Source organism: Urocampus carinirostris, chromosome 3, assembly GCF_059441175.1.
Source record: "Urocampus carinirostris isolate Australia breed hairy pipefish chromosome 3, RoL_Ucar_1.0, whole genome shotgun sequence".
NCBI classification, from domain to species: Eukaryota; Metazoa; Chordata; class Actinopteri; order Syngnathiformes; family Syngnathidae; genus Urocampus; species Urocampus carinirostris.
Window position 1 is genome coordinate 47,708,624 of NC_142351.1, and position 17,405 is coordinate 47,726,028.

At 40.1% G+C, this 17,405-nt stretch overlaps 1 protein-coding gene and 1 pseudogene across 1 annotated transcript; one reads left to right on the forward strand and one right to left on the reverse strand.

Moving 5' to 3' along the window:
• Window positions 1-849: 849 nt before the first annotated feature.
• Window positions 850-16,961, reverse strand: wrap73 (WD repeat containing, antisense to TP73). Its single transcript, XM_088332111.1, has 13 exons — window positions 16,791-16,961; window positions 16,244-16,323; window positions 16,026-16,178; window positions 14,457-14,573; window positions 6,138-6,210; window positions 5,606-5,709; window positions 5,326-5,412; window positions 3,188-3,322; window positions 3,003-3,080; window positions 2,829-2,931; window positions 2,630-2,755; window positions 2,339-2,530; window positions 850-1,251 (listed from the first exon to the last, which is right to left on the reverse strand). Exons 2-13 carry the CDS (start codon window positions 16,310-16,312, stop codon window positions 1,088-1,090), a joined length of 1,401 nt encoding a protein of 466 aa, XP_088188237.1. The 5' UTR covers window positions 16,313-16,323; window positions 16,791-16,961; the 3' UTR covers window positions 850-1,087.
• On the forward strand, window positions 3,511-3,679 carry LOC148369881 (U2 spliceosomal RNA; annotated as a pseudogene).
• Window positions 16,962-17,405: the final 444 nt, after the last annotated feature.

Genomic DNA, 17,405 nt, shown 5'->3' on the forward strand with positions numbered 1-17,405 from the left:
TTCCGTATTCGTTTTTAAAAACTGAAGGTTGGCTGCAATAATGCATGCCTGCCATCATCGCTGATGAACCGATATAATTTAAAGAGAAGTCAAATGCCCAACAATATAATGACTGCTCTATTGATTAATTGTGTCATCCTAACTGAACAGAATTGTAGCTAAAATTGATAAGTCAAGTCATTTTTATTTGTATAGCCCTTAATTACAGAGTCTTAAAGGGCTTCACAAGTTATTACACAGACTATTTTTTCAGACTATTATTACACCATCCCCTGATCTGGAACCAACATGAGGGCAAGGATAAAACAAACGTTAATTCATATTCCATGAACACAATACTTAGAATGCCAAATTTATGGGAAGACCCATATAGAATATGCTTTTGGTAGGAACATTGCCACTACTTCCATTTTAAGTTGCTGTCCAAACACTAGATATTGTTGAAATCTTGTTAGGGAGCTTGCATTTCATGAATGCTATTCTTAACCTTGAGGAAACCACATTATTATTAAAGTTGACAAATATTTAACACTGTTTCAGGGTGTCTGGGTCAATCTGACCAGTGGTATGTTTAACTTTTTAGCACAACCTGCAGAATGATCCTGGGTCACTGTAACCTCCATAAAACAAGGGAAGAAAACCATCCAGATATTGAAGTGTAGTTTAAGGGTTTTGTGTTTTACTTTTGTAATATTTTTAATCCTTTTATCAAAATAATTTTAATATGAATGTACTCAGTCACACTTATTGACAGATAAATGCATTTTCTTTTGGTTCTTCTTGAATACATTGAATGTTCTTATTTTTTTCCTAAAAGCTTCCCCAGCCAAAAATGAATTGCTCACCAAATCATCTCTCCAATTTTATTCAAAATGTACAAAATGTCATTACAAAGTACAAATCTTCCGTAATTAAAAAAGAGAGAGCTGAGAGGCGGTGCCATCACTGTCACAGTGTTGAGAACTAGTGCGATGGTTAGTCAAAAACTCCAGGTTTCCCCAAAAGATCAAAGTGACATACTTCAAGTAAACTGAACTGGTGGAGCCAAGTGCTGAATCTTTAACCACCAACCTTTCCTGATGCATTTTTATTGTAAAAATGTGCTGGATGTCAATTGCGGTTTTGTTCTTCCTAGTCTCGCATCCTCTGTGTCCTCAGTGTTGGTGTAGCACAAGCACAGCTGCTCCTTCCCCAGCAGAATGAGAGAATCTCCTTGGCAGTGCCACATTAGGGACTGGACCTCAAAACCATCTGGAAAAGACGGCAATACAGAGGGCAGGGTTTGTATGAGTTCTTGAAATTTTTGAAAATGCTCCTATCAGTTAGTGTGAGTAAAAGGGAAAGTGTGAAGCACATTATAAAGCGCTTTAAGAGGTCTTCGTTGACTTGAAAAGCCCTAAAAAATTCATCTGACATCTGAAAATGCTTGAATTTGAATGTTGTGTTTTCAAAGGATTGAAAAGAGCTTGAATTTTGGGTGAAATGCTTAAATGCTTGAGATTATTGCCATGTTTCACAATGAGTCTGATTAAAAATAATGCCAACACTGCACTCTGGTGGCTTTGCTTTGCCATTACATTTGTTCTTCCTTCTGGATTAAAAGCTGGCATTAGTTTGTATGGCATTGTCTTATGAAGCAACATTTCCCCCTACGGGTTGCGCCCAAGATAACAAGTACATGCTACACCTAAACAGGGCACTATGAAATGTGCATTAGTGCAAGGATTACGCATCAATTATGGACATTTATATAGGCCAAGCAAAAAATTAAGGCAGCCTTTCCTAATGGTAAATTGTAACAGGAAGTACTTCCTGCAACTGAAAATGTAAGTTACATATTACCGTCATTATACCCAACACCTATACGGTGAGGGATTCGTCTTCAAACTATTTACACACTTATTGTTCAGATCCACAACTATATTAGCGATTTGCTTAAGATCACAAAATCATGTATTAATAAATGCACACGCAATATAAAAAAAAAAGATACCTAAATCGCAGATAGCTTTGTGGATCTGCAAATTACATGAATCACACCGGGTTTCTTCTTATAATAGTACTGGATCAATTCAAATACTGACCTTGAAAGTCCTTCTGAAGTGCTTAAATCAGGCCATGAAAAAAGTGTACAAACCCGGAGTCTCATCTGAGGGAATCTATTTGTTTGACAATTACACTGTGATGCTTTTCTTTAAAAATAAAATGAGAAAAGTTTTAACAATATTTGATTGATTATTAATCTATTTTAGAATTTAAAAACGAAATCTTGTTCAATTCAATCAAGCGTGTGCGGTTTTTCTTAAAATCTCACACCATTAATCCTGAATTTAGTTACCGTCACTGGGGACTGGAACTGAGACGCATCCTGTCGGGGTCCACAGATAAACGTTAGCGGTGCCGGTGCATATTGCCAAGCGCGGGCGTCTCGGGTCCCATTGGTAGCAGCGCACAGAAGACATTTGCTCAAGAACAGCTTTCAGGCTCATTTTCTGCATGTCCCACACCCAGATGACACTGGCCATGTTATCTACGACAAAAGTGCAAATCTGCAAGTTTCTTCATCGTGTTCGCGAAGGCCACAAAATGTTTAGTGCCAGTGATCACCGAGCGAAAAGTGATGCCTGACCATTCTTGGTGGCCAAGTAGTGACTGTCTGAGCTGAAGGCCAATGTAGACACACCAATTTTGGGGTTTGCTCTTTCCGGGTCTGGTCTCATAACTGGTATTTGAACAGGAGCTGTGTGGATCTCATCTGGAGGCGAAAAGAAAAGTACTTGACCTCAGAGTTGTTGTCAGAAAATGAGTCCAAAGTCTTACTTTCGTACATTTGCTTTGCCTGCCCGAGACAGTTAAATCCAATGTTATGTTGTGTAGAGCGTTTTCGTCGATGCCAGCCAATGATCTTTTCTCTACTTCCCTATACACAACCTACTGACAAAAATACCTTCGAGTGAGCTTTGAGATCTCATGTTATAACAATGACGGAAGAAAATACTCGCAGCTTTGGTGGTGGTGATGGTTGCCGGATGTTCAAACTGTGCCATTTTCTTCCATGTGATGTGGTTTAAGATACGTACCTGTAAATTGTTGATAAATGTTTTCTTATTTCTAACAGGTACTAACAGATGATGCTTATTTACAAGGATCACTTCTAAGGTTTAGTTTTCTAAATAGGTGTCCATACTTTTTCATCATAGCTGCCGATGGCCAGGAATTGACTGCTGGGGCTCCAAGCCACACACTTGACACCCAGTGACCACTCATATGCGCTGTAAGTAGACAGTAACCGCCCATCCAGAGAATACAGCAACACTTTGTACTGCAATGAGAATGTGCATGTCAAGTTGTGTGCTTCTGACAACGTTGGTAAGGGGAGTACTTTAGACATAGTTTAGTGCGTCGTTTGAGGTGTCCTTGAAAATTAGAAAGTTAAATATGTTTCATATATTAACATTTCTTACCAATGCCTTAACGCCAGGACCTTAACTTGGCCTTGATGCTAGGTCCTTAGCTTGGCCTTTGGCCTTGATGCTAAGTCCTTAGCTTGGCCTTTTGTGTACTTTCTATGAAGTCACTATCTTTGATTTTTGCATTTCGGAGATGGAATATGAGCTTGCTCTGTCCACTCCACGCATCGGCCCGGTATTGCAGTACCTCCGGTAACGGTGCATTCGCAATGATCGCAGCAAGGCTTTAGGGCTAGGACCTTAGCTTGGCCTTTTGGCTGAGAGTAAGTGTCCCGGCTCCTAGGCTTTGTAGCGTATTATGAACTGACCGATAACGGATAATGGATAATGAATAACGAAGATAGATCAATAACCCTTAAAAACCCCAAAACCCCAATGCCTGACCCAGCTCAAAGAGATTTTATTTTCCACTCTGCCTGTCAGCTTTTATCCCACCTTTAGCGGAGCTGTTTGGGGTGGAACACATAGGTTCGAAGAATGAGGGCTCGGGGAGTGCTGGAGAGGGACGTCTTGCTCGTCCCCACATGTTGTTTTTTTTATTTATTTTTGTCAGTGTATACCCTATGGTTTAAAGAGTCTATTGCATTGGATGCCTCATCAATTGTTCTGGGTTAACAGAAAAGTGTTGGTTTTAGAGCAGAAGATGGTGTAATGCAGTAAGACCTCGGTTATCGCGGTTAATGGGGACCAAAACCACCCGCGATAAGTGAAAATCCGCAAAGTAGCGGCGCACCTTCAAAAAAAAAAAAAAAAAAAAAAATCTCATCTCATCTCATTATCTGCACCGCTTATCCTTATTAGGGTGACGCCGCGTCCGCCGAACTCGCTCCGTCGCGCGGCCCGGGAGTGACCTCCGCCGACTACCCACTGTAGTCTGTACAGCCCCTTGAGACTTGTTGTGATTAAGGGCTATACAAATAAACATGACTTGACTTGAAAGTGATGAAAGGCCTGCTTTCAAAGGGTTCCAAACATAAACCGAAACTCCAAGAATAAAGGAACAAAATCATAAATATATATACATTTATTTATTTATTCGAGCTAATCTAAGAAATGCCCATAAATAAGGTGACTAAAGGCTGCAATAATGACACAAGCCAGGAATTGGCGGCAGCAAGTAAAAGCTCCATTAACATTTACATTTCTTTTTCTCGAGAAATTAGACACTTATGTTCTGTTTTCACATGAAAATGGGAGGTAGCCCGTCTATCGTAAAATGTATGCCAAGCAGTATTTGTGTTCAGGCCAGTCGACTCAGAAAATATTGTACTGGTGGCATTCAAGATCATTTATTTAGTTAAGATGAGTGGAAACATTTGTTGGCCTGGATAGGTATGGACAGGAACAGGCTGTGCTTGCCCATGACACACCACAAAAAATGGTGCCCTTATGACCCTAGAGGTTAGGGGATCCTACCACCCACTCAATGTAATACATAGCTAACTTGTAGGATCTAAAAGCAATTTCTCGTGTTTATGCGGGCATCAAAAGAGCAATATTGGCATTTTGGGTGAAAAAGTCAGCTTGCTTTTAACAGTTCGAACAAAGTTTTACTAGGATGTCATGTAAATGCGTGATTTTTTTGGTTTTGCATAACATCTTAATAATTGAGTGCTTGTTCTCACGGTTAAAACTGTGTCACGAGTTTGTAATTTTCAAAGATGAGGCAACAGCTCCTTAGGCCTCCTTTGGATTGCTGGCAGAAGGGCATGTTTGTGTTTAGAAAAATATTATATTGTTTACATCTAGTTATGACTTGGTGTCTAAAAAGAAAAAAAACAGGAATCTAAAACCATTTTTTATGAGGGCAAATTTAGCGACGTAGCTCCCATGTAGGTAGCATTGAGAACCTCACCTCCAGACAGTTTTCCCAAACAGCCAGCACACAGCCATTAGGAGACCACTCTAAACCTTCAAGGTCCTGCGTCTCAGCCTCAAAATGCTGGAAAACAATAATCATCACTACTTAAGCTTATCATTTAAAGAATTTAAGTAGCATGAAGTACTACAAAAAAATTACAACTTAGATGCTAAGATTTATAGTAAAATACAAACCCATGTTGATAAAGTGTTAATCAATTTGTGTTGGCACCAAGAATTACTTGATAAAACTTTAGACTTTATGGTGTACTTACCCTGAGTAAGTGCCAGTCATCACACACAAATACACAAATGTAATCTTTGCAATCACGGCGCTCAGCCAAGGCCATGTAACAGCCATCCCTGCTGAAATCCATACCTGAGGGTAAAAGAAAATGACACAATACAAGAAAATAAGAGGAAATACTAATCCAAATAATTGTTTAAGTCACTTTACAGTTCTGCTTCATAATAATTTCATCACATATTGGGACAGTTTAGAGTGGACATATTATTTATGGCAGCCGAGGGAGCACGTGGGCCATGCGTGGGCACAAACAGGGATCATCATTTTACCGTATAGGCTGCTGACAGGCCTGTTATGAAAAGCATGTCCCATATACCAAAAGCGGCACAGCTGCCTGCAGAAAGCCGTACACTTTTCATACCTAGTTTTAGGATTGTCTGCAAAGTAAAGATGCCATGTGATTCATGAACGTATTACTAACCCAGTCCTTGGGTGCTCGAAGTAACACATACACACGCAAACATCCCAAGCAATGTATTGTAACAAAATGTTTCTCATACCCTTGTAGCAAGCTTTGGGATTCTTGATGTAAGACACCGCTTTGGTGCAGAGGGACCACACTGTGATTCTCAGCTGTCAGGGTGAAAAAGAAAACCTTTTTAATCCCAAAAAAGTCATTTCTTCATTGATGCTGCAATTTTACATCATTTCTAGACAAAAAAAGTTCAACCAAAAGTTGCTATAGTAACATCAGTAAAACCCTTCAAACATTACAGGGCAAAGAACAAATAAGCCAGGTCTCAATACAGTCTATATCTAAACAAACAAAACGAGTCATGCATTTTGCATTTAGTCAAGATCTTTCATCACAACATTTGTTGCGGACATTTGAACTGAGTCTGTGTCTGTCACCTAAGTGGCCTGTAATGTCCACCGGCTTTGCTGAGGACATCCAGCTGTGCAGTTCAGTACACACTTACTGACCAGCCCTTCACAGCGACAAGTGCCAATATTGCGCAAAAAAAAACCTTCATTCTATGCCATACAAAATGATTGGAATATATGTCAGAAAAAATTACATCAATCTTTCAGTTAAGTACTAGACTTTAGGCATGCCACATCTCAAACTGATTTAACCCATTTCTCCGGTTACAACCCTCATGATTCTATCAAGGAACTTGGGTCTTTTTCATCCAACATTACACAAGGTATGGATGAACCATTGCCATCAAGCTCGTGTCAGCAATTTAGTCCGACTATATTGTTGACAAGTTAGAATAGAATTAGAATAGAATTTACTTTTATTGTCATTCTTTGTAACCATGCACACAGAACGAAATGTCGATACACCTGATCCGTACAGTTAAACTGTAACGAGCCAAACAGGGCGCCGCCATTTTAGACCCAACTGCTGTGTTGGGAGTCATTAGGTGACATAAGCCCCCAATTCCAACCCTTAATGCCGAGTGCCAAGCAGGGAGGCAATGAGTACCAATGTTGTAAGTCTTAGGTATGACTCGGCCGAGGCTTGAACCAGCGACCTCCCAGTCTCGGAGCGGGCGCCCTACCATCTAGGCTACCGAGCTGGTTAGTTAGACCAGGGGTCGGGAACACATGGCTCACGAGCAATAAATGGTTCTACTTATGAGTACCTATGGCTCAGAGATAAAATTCTATTCATGCAAGCCTCTATTGCATTTCTATTCTGATAAGCGCGGAGTCGAGTCTAGTGTGCGTATGGCTGACGCTACACTAATAAAAATGCTTCGCTCCAATATATAAAAAACATACTCGTCACAAGTTTATAGTCAAGACCCTTTATATAAAAGTTTATTGAACAATTAAGGTTCACTGTTGGGACACTGGGCAGCACGGCAGCGCAGTGGTTAGCACGTGTGTGGCACAGTTCTGAAATCATGAGAGCGAACCTCCTGTGTGGAGTTTGCATGTTCTGCCCATGCTTGTGTGGTTTTCCTCCGGGCACTCCGGTTTCCCCTCACATTCCAAAAACATGCATTTTAGGTGAATTGGCTGGTCCAAATTGTCCATAGGTATGAATGAGTGAGCAAATTGTCTGTCCCTGTGTGCCCTGCGACTGGCTGGCAACCAGTTCAGGGTGTCCCCTGCCCACTGCCCGAAGATAGCTGGGTTGGGCTCCAGCACCCCCACGGCCATACTGAGGATGAGCGATGCAGATAATGGATGGATGGATGGATGTTGGGACACTTTATCATGAAAATCCAAAGAAAAACTTAATAGACAAAAACGCCAGCCAAGCACACAGGTTGGGTGAGCCGTAGGGGTGGGTGGAGCTATGCACACAGCGCACAGTGCAGCATCATCTGCACCGTTAGACTCTAGCATGGCTCCAGTTTTCACACCAAGAATGCTAGTCCGTAATTACAACTTTCCCAAAATATTCGAAATGCAAACCTACAAATCACTTAATGGTGGCTTTATTATTTACAAACGATATTCATAATTCACAATATCTTTAGAGTGTGCCAACTTGTGCTCGTAACTATAAACGATACGATACCCAGGTAAAAGAGACACACGTGGCTAGGCCATTTTATTGTCACATAGTCAGACAGACAAATGCATACGGAGGCACGATTCACACCGCAGGCAGCTGTCCTTAAACAAGTTATTATAGCAGACTGTTTATGAGTGAAGCCGAAACTCAAGCCTGACACGAACACCCGTCTGGCACAGCCTTAATGAAATGTTGCTTTGGGGTGAAGGTAAGTTCAAACGGCCCGTTGTCAAGGTAGTTGTGAGAACGGCCAACTTCAGCAATAAAACAATGCCTTGTACTGAGTTAATTTTGTCCCAGATGCTGGTAAGTGATGTTTTTGGCAGATGGAGGTTAGAAAAGAATCATTGATTAAACAACGTAGTGTATATTGTTTACAACAGAATTAAACGTGTCACTCCAGTATAAACATCAGAAAAAAAAACTTTAAAGGAAAAAATATATAAAGGAATATAAGTAGGCAACATTTATAAGGTAGTGGTTGCAGACTGGCCCAAATTGTAAGCGCAACAGAAAAAATGTGCCATTAGCAGCAACATTAAGCAAAATTAAAACATGAATATAGATTTTCTATACATTTGTAAGATATTTTCAGTTTTTCGTGCTTGTTTCAAGCAGGTCAAAGTGGTGGTTGCCTGGGTTAGAGGAGTCCTTAATAATGTTGTAGGCTCTGCTGCAGTTGCGCGAGCAGGCAATGTTTACCAGACTGGGCAGAGAGCCCCTGATGATTTTCTGGGCTGTGTTGATGACTCTGTAAGGTTCTCTTGTCTGCTTGCATGCAACAACTTGATTTTGTATGCTCTCCGCTGAAGGACACCAGCAGCTTCAGTTCCAGGTTTATTTTCTTAGCACTCTCAGGAAATGGAGCCAGAGCTGAGCCAGAGCTGGGCCTTCCCTACCACCGCTATGGTTTTGGCAAACCAGGAAAAGTCTTTGATGCGCATGCCAGGAGGTCTGAATAGGGGGACTCTTTACACCAGGGGTCGGGAACCTTTTTGACTCAAAGAGCCATAAAAGCAAAATATATTAATTTTATTTTGGGAAAGAGCCACACCATATATTATGAGACAAATTTACTAAATTGCTAAACCCGCGCCCCAGACAAAAGCTTAGTCTTCAGCACATCTATTTTTGATGATTTGATAAAAATTATGAAAAGAGAATAATGCCAGAGCCCGTGTCCCAAAATCAACAAACATACCACTTTAAACTTGTGTCTTTCTTGCAATTACTCAAGATCGGTTAAACTCATTTTGACCCTTTTTTTCCACACATATTGGTTTCAAAACCAGATGTAAGCAGTTATTTTGTAAAAACGTCACAACATTCTGCAAACAGGGAGCCTGATGTGCTTATCTATGGCGCAGACGGCGTAGGGCGAGAGATGGGAGGGAGTGCTTGCACTTTTTGCATAGCTCCACCCATCCCTCCCACTCACCCAATCAAAAAACTTTAAATTCTCTTCCGGTGTTTTGGCGTATTTACAGTGTGTTCTGTGGATTCATCATAAGGTATCTGAACACTGAAGACAGATAATATAGTGAGGTTTTATATAACGGATTCTTTAGCGATGTACAGCCAGAACGAGTTTTTTTTTTTTTTTTTTTGTTTTTTTGTGCAACACCTTGACTGTAAATTGTAGTGAAAAACGTGCCCTATATATACTGCCAAGCACAACAATATTGTCAGCTTTGGTTTGGCTTTGTGAGTCTTTGAACAGGATTAATAGCTTACGTTTTGGACGAGATGTAGAAAATTTGCATGCAATCAAATTTGTCTCCGAGCCACAGGTACTCATAGAAAGAGCCATATATGGCTCGCGAGCCATAGGTTCCCGACCCCTGCTTTACACAGTCGTTAGTGTTGATGAGCGAAGCAGTGTTCATGCTATTCCTCCTGAAGTCGAGTATGATTTAACTTGTTTTTTGTGGTGTTGATTTACATGGTTGTGCATTGAACATTGGAAGTCTGGGTCACATTATTGCCTTACAGCAGGGATGTCAAACTCATTTTAACTCGGGGGCCACACGATAGAACAAACATTCTGTCGGGGGCTGGACTAGTACATTAAAGAGAAAGAAAAAGAGAGATAATGCAATAAGAGAAAGAGGGAGGGAAAAGGAGAGAGGGCAGGACAAAGAAAGAAAAAGAGAGAGAGGGAGAGAGCGTGATAAACAAAAGAGATAAAAAGAGAAGTCGTGAGAGAGGGGGGAAGTAAAGGGAGAGGAAGAAAAAAATCCAAAGAGAAATAGAAAGACAAAAGGAGAGAAAAGAGAAAAGAAAGCGCGAAGGGTAGGAAGAGAGAAAGAGAAAAGAGAGAAAAGGAAAAAAGGAAGTTAGAGCAAATGAAGTTAAAAAGACACAGAGAAAGAGACAAAGAGCAACAAAGGGAGAAAAATAGAGACACAGAGAGTGAAAGAGACAGTGACAGAGTAAGAGAAAAGGGGCGGAGAGAGAGAGAAACAAATACAAGTACAGTGTCTTTGTGAGAGGAACCTGACTTTGGCAACATCAAGTAGACATACTTCAACCTTGTTTTTCTCTTGCGCTTCTCTGCGTGTTGTCTCACGGGCCGGATTCAATCCCTTAGCGGGCCTGATCTGGCCCGCGGGCCGCCTGTTTAACACCTGTGCCTTACAGAGTATTAAGTTTGTGTTACCATGTGTGTAGGTGATCATCGCTACACCTGCAAATCCTTCAAAACCCTGCATGAAATTTACTAACTTATGTCAATAAACACATTGTCCTCTTGGTTGAGGGAATACAATATTCATCAAGCCTTCATTTCAAAAGAAAAGTAAAGTAGTATTATACGAGCACCTCAAACACGAGAATATCGGTATACAAATTTTTTTTTTTACAGAAATCTTCCTCGCTATACGAAGAAATATCCAGTTCACGAGCAGTCCCAGATGCTACCACTAGAGATCGCTTAAGGCCGCTCACCGCCACCATCAGCTCATCAGGTTTACGCAAGCATACTACTAAAAGCACCCAAAAAAATGTGCTGTTTTTTTGTGTGTGTGTAGATTCATTTAAACGCACACTACCTTTAATTTCCAAGTGAACAGTAAGTGCTTACGTATCAGCAACGGTCTCTTGATCTCATACCTGTCAAACTTCCACCAATTGCACTCCTTATTATTGATTACAAATCCTCCTCTTTAAACAATTATAAACCTTACAAACACAACGCGGCACTCAGAGAAAGACAGATTATCTAAAATACCACAACATTAGCAATCTATGATGACGACGTGGTCGTCTGCGACCAATGCCGGAGCCCCCCTGGATTAGAGCCAAAATAGGCAAGACAAGATTGGTCTTTTTGGTTGGTCTCTGTATCTGCTTCAATTTCTGTTTTTAACACTACACATGGCGCGCTGCCCAATAGGCCGTGAGTGTCCTCTGCTGCAGCCATTGATCTCTTGAAAAATAAACTGTCGTGAAATGAGAGAGTGACTTGTTTTGTTTCCGTTGCTGTGTAAAATATAATCTGTCTTGTTCCTAATCTATTAGGATCCAGACATACAAAAAACCGACATGTTAGAGACACATGCACTCTCTGCACTCCCTGGCCCTCCAGACATAGTTGTGTGTTGACCCCTGTCAAGTGATTCTTAGAGACAGGCACAGCTTCGTCTGCCACACAGGCGGAGGGATGCAACGCCTGTATAAGCTCTCATCACTTCCACAACATGTGACAAATTTGGAATGAACTCCAAACAGATGTAAGGAGGTAAAGTTTGGAAATAAATATTTTAGATTTTATCACCTCCCTTGTTGGTTGGCAAACTTTAGTGCAAAATTACCCTATACAAGGGCAGTTTCTTTCAGTGTTTTTGAACTTAAGTTGGCAGCTCGCATAAACGTCTCAGTTCACACAGTTCACGGATCCCTTAACCGCGTGGGTCGTCAGGGCACCAATGAGGATGCAACTCTGGACAGAATTCTTCACTGTTGACGGTCCCTGGGCTAAATGTCTTAGTCAATGTTCCCTCTAAGCTGCGCGCGTGCGCAATCGCGCACTGCCCGCACATTGTCAGCACACAAGAAAATCTATCCAGCGAAATATTCCCTCTAAGCTGTGTGTGTGCGCAATTGCGCACTACCCAGAGCTTTTCTGCGCACAAGAAAATCCAGCCAGCTCACAAAAATCAGGGCTCAAAATTGCTAATTAAAAAGCGAATTAAGTCAAAGTTACAGTGCATGAAGGTAATAATACAAGGTTTCCCCTGACGTTGTGTTGTAAATGCGGTATTTTGAAGTCGAAGTAGAACGAAGTTAAGTAAAGTCAGCAGAGTTTTTTGAGAACCGGCTTTTTCGGCTCGGCTCACTAAAAGGAACCGGCTCTTTCGGGTCCTAAACGGCTATTCGGGTTGTTTTTGCTTCTTTCATCCCTATATGACCAAATATTATGTAGAATTATGCACAAAACGACTTAAAGGAATGGGGTAGTGAAAAGCTGAGAAAAAAAGAAGGAAAAATTCAGAAACAAAGCCAGAAAAAAAGAAAAGAAAGAAACAAAGTAAAAAAAGTAAATAGAGAACAAAAAGAAAAAAGTAACAGTTCGGAAAAAATAAACACAATGACACTTTTTTAAAGGAATTAAAAAAACATAGGAAAAACAGGGAAAAAGAAAAAAAACTTTGTGTTGCATTCAAATTATTTCTAATTATATCAAGTGAATCTTGTTGCCAACATTGTACTTTCACTAAAAAATGTAATTGAATACAGTTTTGTATCGTGCAATCGACTAAATAAGCCCCCAAAAATGTTAGTATTATGCGACAAAAGATACCAGGAATAAAGGAAATGGAAATCTTGTGAAAGAATTGTAAAAACAAATGTCGTTTGTAGGCCCTGCAACCTTTGCAATCGTACATTAGTCAATTCATTCATAAGTGAAAAATAATTTTGCATTGCCGGAAACTCAGCAAAATGTAACGTGATGTCAAGTTTTGGACATGTTTGATAACGATTTAGTTGCCACACTTGGGATTGCTGTTGCTCACTGTTGTTTCAAGCTTTGCTCACCGACTTTGTGTGAACGCTCAGACCCGTGGAAAATTAGAGGGAACATTGGTCTTAGTAGGATCCATAATTAAAGTTTCCTCTGATCTAGTACATACAATAATCACTGGCCAAGAAGCCCTCAGATCAGTCAAGCATTGCCATGTGACTTTAAAGAATAGTTGGAATTTGTATATTTTTAAGTACAATCTCGCAGTCGAAAAAACATACATCTTAAACTTTACTATTTGCCCGACTTAAGTTAGTTAGTTCTTTGTTCCTTTGTCTCTTTGTTTCCTTATCCTCACTGTAAATGTGGAACTGGAGTCGTCCAATTTCGGTGTCACATCATATCCAATGTTGTAACAATGACAATAAAGGCATATTCTATTCTATTCTACTTTCGTAAATCTGCCTTACTGTTCATCTTCCAATAGACTTAGAACTCACCGTTTCAGAGTTGACAATTAACTATAAACAACTTCACATGGTCTCCCAATTATTTTTTAACTGTACTTCGTTTTCATTTTTTTAATTTATTGTCTATTTGTATTTCTGGTTTTATGGATGGCACTGCTCAGGGTTCGTACACCTTTTTAATGACCAAATGTAATCCCTTTTTAAGGACTTTCAAAGCCAATTTTTCAATTTCTAATATATCATTAAAAGAAGAAATCCGGAGTATATCATGTATTTTTCAGCTCCACATAAATAACCACGGTTTTGCATGAGCGATTTTTAACCTGGCGTGTGCATTCATCAAGACAAAGGATTTTTAGATCTTAAGTAAATTACAAACATTATTGTGGATCCGATCAATACAAGTGAAAATATTTTTAAGACACATCTCTCACTCATAATATATATATATATATATATATATATATATATATATATATATGAAAGGCACTTTTAAATCAAATGTATTATTATTATTAGTATTGGGTTTTTTTTTAATTGTAATGCTCACCAATAGTCAAACCAATAGTATAAACAGCCTTGAGACCTACTGGTAATGTATTCCTCCAAGGTCAAATCCAGGCAGTGGCGACAATAAGCCAATATTTTGATTCTACCAGACCTAGAGGATGTAAATAAATGTTCTTGAGGCAATAAGACTCATGTCTGACAGGATGCGAACAGGAGGGAAGAAATGAAATGCATCTGAATACATGTAGCAGGTGGGTTTAAGGCTCTGGTGTCTGGCTATTTTTAAGGCATCCTCTTTCCTTGTGGGCCAGCAACAGTGGAAATCAGACAAGCATATGCATAAACACTCTTGCGTGAGCGAGAATGCATGCCAACTTGCACGCACTAACTTAGCACTTACATGGAACTCGGCAGTGTTGAGAATGTGACGTCCGTCTGGACTCCAGCAAGAAGCCACCAGTCCGATAGAGCCCTCGTCGATTTTACAGTGCCACTCGGGCTCCTCCAACGACCACACCTGAGGAGGCAGACAGGTAGCGGCACCAGCAGGATAAGCATTACCAATGACTACACATAGCGTATGCTCCTTTACGTCAGTTCTAAAAAGAGCTTGAAGACATGAAAGACTGGCGATGGATTCCCCTTCAGAGGTAAGATATGTGCTGGTCCGTTACAATGAACTACAACATTTCCAGGAGAACGTTTAGTATATTAGAGAAATATTGTCTTGGTTTTCTTGGCATTTGTGTATTCATTGAGCTCATACTACAGTGGTCGGCAAGCACTGGGCCATGGGAGTTTGGTACCGGGCTGCACAGGAAAAAATATATATTCCAATATTTTTTGCATATTGTTGTTTGCTAACATTGCTATGCTTCAGACTGAACTTGAACCAGGGCTTGTAGGTGGTATGTTTGATTTAAAATTAGTGTGATTTGCACAGGCAATCGTGGTTACCTGTTGGGCGGAGCACCTGTCACGTTAGGAAACAAGGATTCCTGCCCGCTGAAGATAGTGAAGGATGAATTAATTCAAACTTTGACGCTTAAGGCCAATCAGCACAGAGAGTAGTCAACTACGTCGCGCTAAAACAAACTTGCAGCTATGGAAAAACTTTTGGACACCAAGTTGAAGGATGCATGAATTCGTAAGTTGAGAACAAGACACAGAGACCACTAAACAGATTTACACAGGAATGGTTAATTTGGTGAGTTTGTGTTTTTAATTACATGCCATGTGGATCATCGTTACAATAGCGTTCAGACTGCGTTGCTATTAGCACGTCAGCTTCACATTTCAGAGGTCCCAGGTTCAATTCCAGCTACAGTCCTTTTTTGAAGTTTGTATGTTCTCCCCATGCCCTCAGGCATACATGTTTCCTCTCGAATTCGAAAAAACATGGCTGGGAGTGGCCAATCACCCCTGCGATTCCTCCTTAGAATATGAGATGTGGAAAATAAATTACAATGATTTTGGTGCGATGTTACGAGGTCATCTGAATGTTCCACATGAATTCACAGTGGATTTATTATTTTTATAAATGCTACAATTACAAATGTTATAACTATCGTTATTATTGTTTTACAAAAAGTACAAACATGTTTGTGGCTGCCCTCAGGCCGAACGTGAAAATAATGTCAGACAATAAACTGGTCTGTGGTACAGAAAAGGTTGCTGAGCACTCTTGTATGATTTTTTTTTGTTTCTTTGCCCTGCCCTTTGCAAGAAAGTCGGCAGAAACAGATGTGCACCAAGCACTCGTAACCCAAATAACTGAAAAGAATTATCAATGATAATTTTGATCATGTTCAACTGATTTGCTGATAACTACATATTTCTCACAGAGGACTATAACGTTCCAATGAAAATTTCTTCCAGTTGATGTTAAAAACTAAATAAACTAGAAACAAGAAAATTCATGTAAAGTTTCAAACTAAATAGACCAACAGTACAGGATCATTGAGCTCACCTGTACTAGTCCTCTCTTATACATCGCACACAAGATGAACTGAGAGTCTGGTGACCATTCCAAGTGAGTGATCAGATCCAGGCAGGTGTAAAGGTTCAGGATCATCAGTGTGCTCACCTCCCGCACGACCAGCCTGTACTGCACGCAGGTAGCCTGCAAAAAAACATTTTAACGAACAATAATTCATTGGCGATTACACTGAACATATTCCAACTTACTAAGTATTTCCCATCCGGAGAAACTTTACAAAGTTGATTGGACTGCTTGAAGACCTCGGAGAAGTTCATTTTGAGGACTTCTAGATAAGAAACATAAATAATTGTTATGATTACCGTTACATCTGGCAGTGTTATTTTCCCAAATCAAACACGAGATGGAGACATCTCCCCAATAACCGAATTAGCGTGTATGATTATTTACTTGTAACAGTGACACATTAAAAACACGCATGGTTCTTAACTCCAAAACATTCCCGATTGAAAGAGGCGAACAATAAAAACATGACGTCACACTTGAACCTATTTGAAATAGTCAGTGCTTGTCTAAGAGAAGCTACGTGTGGCTAACTTCGGACTCACTCCATTAAAAAGCTATGTTGAATTCAAAACCAGTTGCAACTTAATTTAAGTTGAGGCCCTTTATTAAGTCGCCAGTATTGTGTTGACATTAGCAGGTCAACGGCTAAATAGAAAGGAAAACGAACAGGTCGCTAACGGCTACCACTGATTCAACGTTCGTTTAGTGCGCCTTTGAGTTGTTGCAAACCTTTTATATTTTCAAAATCAGCTTAAAAGCATCCTAGTTGGTAACGGAGACAGTCCAGAACGGTCAGTAGTTTTGAAAAGTTCACATCGTTTGATTTCTATTAGCATTAACTGTTGAGCCTATTCCTTTCAAAAATACAATTGACGGCATAGACCAGCTCGCCAATCAGCTCCTCGCCTTGATTCTGATGCATTCTGGGAAATGTAGTTTTCGAAACGAAAGGTTTTTTGTTTTTTGTTTTTTTACCGTAAGCTGATATTTTGTCCGTCATGCGCTCTCTCCAGTGTTTAGTCAGCGATTAGTGTACTGTTACAATTTGATTTTGATTCAAGAAAGAGGTTTTAGGGTTTGGAAGATGCATTCATACAAATTTGTTACGTTGTTTTTTTTTTATTTTATCTTAACGGTTATCAATTGTTGCTGTTCCCTGGAAACCTTGTTTTTTCTTAAAACAACCCCTGGAATTCCAACATAATAAACAGCTAAAATAAATGCACCTGCAGAGATGCAGAACGTTTCCCGCTTGTGTGCGCCCAAAACGCGCTACCATACCGCCTCCCTTCTTTTTCTGTTGGAGTGCTTCAGCCTCATACTTCCCAGTGCTGCATTTAAATC

Coding starts and splice junctions, on each gene's coding strand:
- wrap73 (XM_088332111.1), bottom strand. CDS start 16,312: ATGAACTTCTCCGAGGTCTTCAAGCAGTCCAATCAACTTTGTAAAGTT. Junction 3,081..3,187: donor TCGGCAGCTATGATGAAAAA/GTATGGACACCT, acceptor AACAATTTACAG/GTACGTATCTTAAACCACAT. Junction 2,531..2,629: donor CTACTTGGCCACCAAGAATG/GTCAGGCATCAC, acceptor CTTTTGTCGTAG/ATAACATGGCCAGTGTCATC.